Below are 9,086 nucleotides of genomic sequence, written 5' to 3' on the forward strand. Positions count from 1 at the left end.
ATTCTTACTTTACAGCATTTTTTCACACATGCCTAAAGCTTTTGCACAGTACTGTATATACTGTAAATTTAGTGGACAGTGTAAACGTGACAAATATTTAGTGTTTTCAGATACTGATTCATGTCAGTATACCTTTGTGTCTAACTTAGACCTGTACATTTAGAGGCAATGTAATCTGCACAAATGATCTGTTGATTAAGGCTGACATCTTTAGTACCTGTAGGATTTTGAATACTGTGAAACACACAAGTCCTGTACTCACAGTTCACAGTAAGAACCACTACAGGGGAGGGGAGATCCTCATAGCCTTTTACAGCACAGGAGTATCTGCCTCCATCTTCACTGCTGGCTGTGAGCTGGTGTGTCTGGGTGGTGAAGGACAGAGGAGATCCATCCCTGTACCAGGTGAAGGCTGGGCGGCCAGTCAGAGTGCAGCTGGTGCTACAGGTCAGTGTTACACTCTGTCCCTCTGTTACTGTGCCAGGATACATTATCACCTGTAGAGCTGCAAACAAATGAATACTGTAAACAGGCATCTCTCCCTTCCTCAATCTTCCACTATAGTTATGGGAGAAAAATTACGGTTATGGCATAAACTGGTTACCTGTAACATCCAATGTGACACCAGGTTTGCCAGAATATCCTCCATCAGCATTGTAGGTGAGGAATCTGAAGTGATATGTTTTTGAATCACTTTCTCTCAATTGTTTTATCCTAAAAGTGCAGTCATTGTTACGATTCCCATGGTACTCCACACGGTCAGAGTACTCTGGATCCAGGGACAGGTCATCAGGCTCCTGATTAGCTTCCCAGTGAATGAACCAGAATGTTTCCCACACTGAGTAAGATGTGGGATATGAGTAAGTGCAGTGCATGTCCACTGAAGACCCCTTTAAGCCACAGATTGTCTCAGGGGCGTAAGTCACTCCCCATCCATTTTGGCCCAGAACACCTGAAAAACACACACATGCGCGCACACACACACACACACACACACACGCACGCACGCACGCACACATGCACACGCTGCTCAGAAATGCACATAAACACAGGAGTATAGACAACATTACAGCCCATGGATTCAATTCACAAGCATCAGCTGTATTTACAACTGGAACTAACTTTTTCTCCAAAATTCCAATAATTGCATACAGTAAACAGCTCTGATCATTCTGTAAAACCAGATATATTTCCATCATGCCTCTGTTGCAGTTCGAAAGCTAGGTGTGACGAGAAACTTCATCTTATCCATTCTCTCTTCTTATCCATTATTTTTCTATTTCTCTCTGTTCTGATGAAAAAGAGAAATTGCACTGCTCAAAGCGAATGACCATACTGCACATTACGGAAATGATTTGCATTCCTGTGCCAGTGAGAATGAAAGGAACCAAAACTAAAACATAGTTGGAGCCACATAAACCGTTTACCTGACACATAGAGGAGGATTACCAATATGGTTTTGAAGAGCATGGCTGGACCAGACTGAAAATGTTCATACAAATACAAATATACAGGTCATGATTATTCTTATTCACACTGTAAACCTGAAGAACAGGAAATAACACTGAGTACATATATCCTCATTGTAACAGATGCTACACAAGAACACATGGTAAGTACTCTATATATCCTTGTTGTAACATATGCTACACAAGAACACACAGTGCTCTATGTATCCTCATTGCAACAGATGCTACTCAAGAGCTCACAGTGAGTACTCTATATATCCTCATTATAACAGATGCTTCACAAGAACACACAGTGAGTTACTGTGCTGATAAAGCCCCTAAATGTGCAGGCTTCGATGAAGAGCGCAGTTCAGTCAGCCGAGAGCCAGACAATCAACTCCAGAAGGAATGATCGTTGTCTGGAATAAACAGCAGTAATTTCTGGCCAGAAAATGCACTTTGTTTTCAGATTTGATCCCAGTTCAATCATCTTGCAATAACAAATATTGGAACATAATTTTGATTCAGTTAAGTAACAAGATAAAACACTCACCTGCTGAGAGTGTGGATCTGTACTCAGTGGTTTGCTAATGAGTCATTAGTATTGAACAGCCTCACTGACAGAGCAGCAGGACTGAAGGTAACAGTGAAGGAAGTGCATCCCAGTACATGTAAAAGCAGAATCTGCTTAACTTGCTACAAGTCGGACTAACTTCCCCCTTTTCAAGTCATGCTTATTTTTGGCATTTCACAGATACAAATGGCTGAAGAAATTAAACACAGTCCTTTGCTTTGCATATGGACGCCTTCAAGGCTGGAAAATTCTTAATTCTCACTACCTCTTCTCAATCTTGCTGAGATTGAGATGAGCCAGGACAATGAAAAAAGTTGCTACGTGTTGTTTAAAATGTATATAATGAATAGAAAGCACTTATTTTTGGAAGCATAATTCCAGATATTGCACATAAGTAAGTGCATGAATCCATTCAAGGAAGACCTTTGTTTCTTTCACAGATCTGAAAATCACACAGTTGTTGTTCAAGTTTAAGTTGCAGTTCATTTTAAGTATCTCTAGATAAATTAGCATTGTCTTCATATGAGATATCCTATAGCAATGGGTAAAAATATACTTCCAGTGACATGTCTAAAGCAGCTGTGACTGCTTTGCTACTGAGAATTACAGCTACCGCTAGATATCTGCTAGTAACTGTTGCTAATGCTAAAAAGCTAATGTAAAAGGCCTGATAGGCATCAGCCGTAGTAAACACTCATAAGTCCAGGAACATATATCAAAAACATTTCCCAAACCACTTTAATTTAGCTTCATAAAAGCTCTTAGAAAAAAGAGATGAGAAATGTAGGCCGAGAACAGGATTGATTGATTTACTGTAGTATTTGCGCCATCTATAGGCAAATTAAATGTACTGCATTCATCTGTGGTCCATCTATAGGGTAATTTGCCAAGAACAGCATGTTTTACCATTGCTTCATGAATCTCTAGTTTTATTCTGTTCTTCTAAGCTATTATTATTTTTATTTTATTGTTTATTTTTTTTGCCATCGTACCAAAGAAGGGGCTGAATTCCAAGCTCTCCCTTAATCCTTGGAACTCTGTATGGATCTCTTCAATAAGGGGTAATCTGGCATCGAATGAAGACAGACGGAAGTTTATGGAGCACAGTAAATCACTAATCTCTGTGTTGTTGCTGAGAGATACCGGTAGACCATCTGTGTCGGTTGTTGATAAACTGCAGAGGCGTCGGATTTCGCCGTGTTCGGCATAATTCAAAGTCAAAGTCGAAGCACAAAGTCGAAGGAGCTAAAATAATACAGCAGGGAATCGGAGTAGATATAGACAGTTTGTTGTTTTGTTCAGCAACAGGACGCCACCCTCTTGCCAATGGTTAGCTACCAGTGATGTGTATGTATTGCCCAATACTAAAATGCAAATGACAGTGCTGATGGCATAATTATCCTGCAGGAAAAAAAACCATGTACCTTCAATAAATTCACCTCTGTGAATAACTTGGGAAAATACTCAATACTGATTGGTTGACAGCCATACAAAATAGTTGTGCATAGGCACAGTCAAGTGTCTAGTTTAACATCCAGTAAAAACATCCAGTGAGCAGCAGTTCTGCGGGCAAAAACAGCTTGATAATGAGAGAGGTCCGTGGAGAAAGGCCAGACTGGTCCAAGCTCACAGGAAGGTGACAGTAACGCAAATAACCACACATTACAACAGTGGTATGCAGAACAGCATCTCTGACCACACTACACATCAAACCTCTAAGTGGATAGGCTATGGCAGCAGAAAACTAATAAGTCTAAAAATAATTCAAATAAATACCTAATAAAGTGTTCATTGAGTCTGTATGTGGTTAGTCTGTGAACGTATGAAATGATAGGAAAGGCGTAAATATACAATATTGTGCAAAAGTCTTAGGCACCTGTATAACATTCTGTACAGATATGATTCTTTCAAAAATAATTCAATGAAAGGTCATAAATACACGTACTATACATTTTACTCTACATTTGAATAATTTGGCAGAATAGTTCAAACCTGAATCAAATCAATATTTTTTGTGACCACCCTTCGGCGTTGAACCTGCATCACTTCACTTAGATAGCCAACGCAGTTCTAGAAGACAATCAGCTGGCCACAACAACTCTGCAGACTTTGGTTGGTTCCTTGCTTCTGATCTCAGACAGCCTTCATCAAGTTTTTATGTAAAAAGTAGTCAATTGCTTACAGTAATGTGTTACTTTTTAAAATTAAATACAAAAATGTCTCTGTAAAATTAAATATATAGGAATATTAATGTTTGGAAATCTCAAATGTGTTCTTTTTTTACTAACACACCCAAAAAAAATAAACATATATATAAGTCTAGGGTGCCTAAGACTTATGCATAGTACTGTATATATATTTCTTTTCATTTTCTTTTATTTCTTCAATGTAAGCTGTGAGTATGTATTGAAGCAGATCCATTACTATTGAATATTGTCTTTGAGATAATGAAGGTTATCATATCATAGGTTAAAAAACAATAGCTAGGTTAAATGTACAAATAAAAAGCTTTGCAATCCACTGAATGTCTTAGATGCAACACGTTACATTTAGCTAAGCAATACTGTGGTCAGGGGTTTATTAGGGGATCACCACTCTTGAACTTGAATAAATAAAATGGCATCTTTATAACACTTTGTGTACAATATATAGACATACAACACATATACTGTTGAAAGAATTTCAAAGGAACGATCCATTTTGAGTATACCTTTAAACACCCAATAACCACCGTCATGTGACCTGAGTTCATAAGTTCATGAGCAAATTGGGGGAAAAGGGGATAGTAGAGAGGTAAACAGTCCCTGAAAGAGTCTGAGTCTGATCTCCAGTGTGACGACTGGAGCGGTTTCTTCCCTTATATGTCACTCAGATAGTATGTCTGCTCATCCAATCCTGAATCACCTGCATTCACCTGCAATGTCACTATTTACTATGTGCTCACTTTGACTAATGTACTTTTGGTAATGACCATTTTTAAGAAGAAAAGCTTAAAAAAAGAACAGGGATTGCTAATTAGCCTTGGCTAGAAATACTAGATGCAACACATCTGTGTCATGCTATTGTAACCTGTTAGAATTATCTCTGCATTGTCCCTGACAAATAAACTAATAAATAAAAAATTTAAAAATTTAAAAATCTTTTTCAATCTTATAATCAATTATTTTAGTCATAAGGTACATCATGTCATCAGGTACATGTTTGGTTGATTCCAAGCGAAGGATGTTGATGCTTAATGATTGCTATCCAGACAGAATATTTGCTTATTAAAACACAGGAAATGCTTGCACATTCAAAGAGATACTGTTTGCACACTGCATAATCAGCGTCGGCCCAAGGTTTGTGAAATGAGAGATGTGGACGCTTTATTTTCATGTTTGATGTTTTCGAACTGTGCTGTAGAGAACGCAGTCTTCCGTCACTGTCGATGCTGGTGGCCTGCAAGGAGGAAGCAGCTGATTTAGACTCTATTAAAGTCACAGACAGAATCATATTTAATCAAGACAACGCTGGCCCGTTGTCTCCTCAGGCACAACTTGCTAGATGAAGTTCAGCTACAGAAGTACCCTCAGGAATTCTGCCTCAGACAAATATTTTATATATTTGAACTTTGGACAGCATCAAACAAACAACCAAAATATGAATGTTCTCAAACAAACAAGCCAAATCTTGCAATACCGTTTGCAGTACCAAAAAGTGTGCAACAACAACAATAAAAATATCTAAAACTGCCATCTGGCTTTCAACAATTACAATAATTATCAAATCATGTCACCTGTAAATATTATAAATATTGAACAACTTTGTACAGATGAGTGTGTGTTTTTTCAGGAACTAGAGAAAAAAGCTCAATTAAATTAGGCCTTTCAATCCCACAATGTAATGCAAATTCCGAGATAATTCAGCTCATTCAGCTAACTTGCGGCTAATTACCTGTGTTGCGATATTTATGGTTCACGTTTAAAAAGTATACATAGGAAGAGCCTTTGGTTCTTGACTTCTTACCCTTTTCATATACATGTGATTTTGGATGTGTTTGCCTGTTATGGATAAGTATTGTCCTTTACCCAGTACATTTTGCCATGCTGACAAAGGTTTATGACAAAATGCATTGATTTGAACAAAAAATAATGTATTTCTTGTATTCAGCTCATACTAGTCAAATTGGGTTGGAAGCTGAGTGGTGTGAACTGCTGCATGGGAGAGTTCATTTCAATAATTTTGTCCCTTATTTTCCTTCAGAGGTTTGGGCTGTACTTTTGTTCCATTTTTGGAAAACTAAAAGGCTTTAAACTGTTTCTTTGAGTTCTGCTGTCTGATCACCACGTGAGCATCACACAGGAGATATGGCTCTTGCCATTAAGAGCAGAGACGCATGTTCACTACAGGGGACATAATAGAATTGCCAGGGCTTAGAAGGTTAATATTTTCTTCTGTGCTTGAGGTGATGAGCTGTAACAGATGGACTCAGATTTTCTGGAGTCTCTGAGATACTATTTTGTCATTCATTTCCAGTATTTTGTAAATGCTTACATGACCAGGTGTTACAGATTTGTATTAAATGGTTTATATAGCACCTTCATCCAAAGAGCTTTACAATTGATGCTTCTCATTTATTACATTTACATTACATTATTGGCATTTGGCAGATGCTCTTATCCAGAGTGGTGTACAGTTGATTAGACTAAGCAGAGGACAATCCACCCTGGACCAATGCAGGGTTAAGGTCCCAACGGCTGTGTGGATCTTATTGTGGCTACACTGGGATTCAAACCACCAACCTTGGGGGTCCCAGTCATGCGCCTTAACCATTACGTTACAGGCCGGCCACACATTCACCCATTCACACACCAACGGTGATTGGCTGCCATGCAAGGCACCAACCAGCTCTTCAGGAGCAATTGCAGGTTAGGTGTCTTGCTCAGGGACACTTTGACACACCCAGGAAAGGATCGAACCGGCAACCCTCCGACTGCCAGACGACCGCTCCTAGCTTCTGAGCCAATGTCGCCCAAATTCCAGATTACTTTACCGTGGCTTAAAGCAAGAAAAACTTTAAGCCCTACATTATTATATTACAGATGTCATTTGCTTTTGTACCATTTATTTTTTGTACATGCTGATGTAAGTATAACAGATGTGCATGTACTATGGTTGGAATCCCAAAACTTGTTTGAGTTTTTTTCTTTTCCAGGGGACAGCCATCTCAGGTTTCCCCCACTGAGACCCTCTGGTCTATCCAGTGAGGCTCCTTCTCCTGCTGACTCTGAAGAAGCCTCTCATAGGCTCCAGTCAGAGAGCTGTCTGTGATAAAAATCTGCTGGAGAGATATGCAGCAACAGAAGGGCGGACACAGCGACAGACAGCACAGGTGGTGTAGTGGTGGGTTATTCTCACCTGGGGCCAGCACCGGAGGGGAGGAACTGGACGCTGGCATACTGAACCTCATCCTCACTCTGAGGGCAGCACACAGTGGAGAATAGAAGCTCTTCTTGGTTGTGTGTGTTAGCAGGTTGTACAGAGGAGTAGAGGGGAACTTCACCGTTTCCTCTGTCTGTACCCAGGGTTTCAGTGTGACTCATTGGCGTCCCTGAGACGTTGCTATAAATGGGGCCTTTATTCCCCTACAGGGCAGAAGAAAGAGGCAGGTGAAGGATTGTCACCGTTCACCAGTCACAAACAACCACATTAGCCGCATTCATAGCTACATGTCTTTGCTGTCATGGTCTGTATATCTTAATATCAAATGTTCAGCGTAGAAATATAGTTTTAAAGGGTTTGGTGCCATTCAAAATGAAATGGGACAGGGCTCCCTTGATATCTTGTGTAGAAATGAAAATATGCTTTGGGGCCAATAGGAGTGGTTTTGATGGAGCAGGCCTCATGTAATATATATTATGTCTGAAATATGTCTTTTGATTGACTTACCTCCCTGTCCCCTTCTGTGTGCACTGTCTCATTTGTTGATTTTCTTCTCTTGCTTAATTTAAAAGTAGGAAGATGAATCCATCAGCAGAGCAAAACTATCTGGACCTATCTGCAGAGCAAAACTATCTGGATCTATCTGCAGAGCAAAACTATCTGGATCTATCTGCAGAGCAAAACTATCTGGAGAAAACAACTTCAGAGAAACACTGAGACAAAACCTTCTGTTGCAAGTAGCATCTTGCATTTGTTTGAATGATGTGTATTGCCAAGTATTTGCCGCCAGTATTTTTTATTGTTCAAATGTCATTCCATCACAGGAAATGAGCCTGCACATTTAAGGTTGACAGTACAATAATCCCAAATGACTGATGAGACAAGCAATAATCAGACTGATGAGACAAGCACTAATCAGACAACAGAGGGGGACTATGGCATCAGCATGAAGCAATGTAATTAGCATATGACAACACCATTCTACAGAAATATGCTAGTTTTAGCCTGTGGACTGCGAACAGTGACACATTTCCAGTCACGTACCTCACCCAGACAACACCAAGAAACACAAGAGCCACAATGGCACTGACTCCCACAGCTGCAGCCACAGCCACAATCTGACCTCCTGAACAAAGTCAGAGAAATGATAAAGTATGTAAGAGATACCCATGCATGCCATGAAGAAAAAAAATTGAATATTATCATTATGCAAATATATATCATATATTACAAATGATTACATTCATTCATTATCCTAACCTGCTTATCCTGAACAGGGTCGTAGGGTTGGCTGGAGCCTATCCCAGCATACATTGGGCAAAAGGCAGGAATACACCCTGGACAAGTCGCCAGTCCATTGCAGGGCACACACACACTCAAACCTACAGGCAATTTAGACCCTCCAGCCTAACCTGCATGTCTTTGGACTGTGGGAGGAAACCGGAGTACCCAGAGGAAATCCACGCAAACATGGGGAGAACATGCAAACTCCGCACAGAGAGGCCCTGGCTGACTGGGATTCGAACCCAGGACCTCCTTGCTGTGAGGCGGCAGTGCTACCCACTGCACCATCCGTGCCACCCATCCGCGATTATGTTGGAACATAATTCAAATAAGTTAAATAAGTTAAAACACTTACTTGC

At 40.0% G+C, this 9,086-nt stretch overlaps 1 protein-coding gene and 1 long non-coding RNA gene across 2 annotated transcripts; both read right to left on the reverse strand.

Moving 5' to 3' along the window:
• Positions 1 to 140: 140 nt before the first annotated feature.
• Positions 141 to 2,136, reverse strand: LOC133137083 (sialoadhesin-like). Its single transcript, XM_061255151.1, has 5 exons — positions 2,002 to 2,136; positions 1,428 to 1,482; positions 605 to 952; positions 269 to 505; positions 141 to 151 (listed from the first exon to the last, which is right to left on the reverse strand). The coding sequence occupies exons 2-5, from the start codon at positions 1,468 to 1,470 to the stop codon at positions 141 to 143; spliced, it is 639 nt and encodes a 212-aa protein (XP_061111135.1). The 5' UTR covers positions 1,471 to 1,482; positions 2,002 to 2,136.
• Positions 2,137 to 5,063: 2,927 nt separating this feature from the next.
• LOC133140338 (uncharacterized) lies at positions 5,064 to 8,093 on the reverse strand. The gene is made up of 3 exons (XR_009710017.1): positions 7,951 to 8,093; positions 7,420 to 7,646; positions 5,064 to 5,460 (listed from the first exon to the last, which is right to left on the reverse strand). It is a non-coding gene; the product is annotated as an uncharacterized LOC133140338 (long non-coding RNA).
• Between the last annotated feature and the right edge of the window lie 993 nt (positions 8,094 to 9,086).

Source organism: Conger conger, chromosome 1 (assembly GCF_963514075.1).
Source record: "Conger conger chromosome 1, fConCon1.1, whole genome shotgun sequence".
NCBI classification, from domain to species: domain Eukaryota; kingdom Metazoa; phylum Chordata; class Actinopteri; order Anguilliformes; family Congridae; genus Conger; species Conger conger.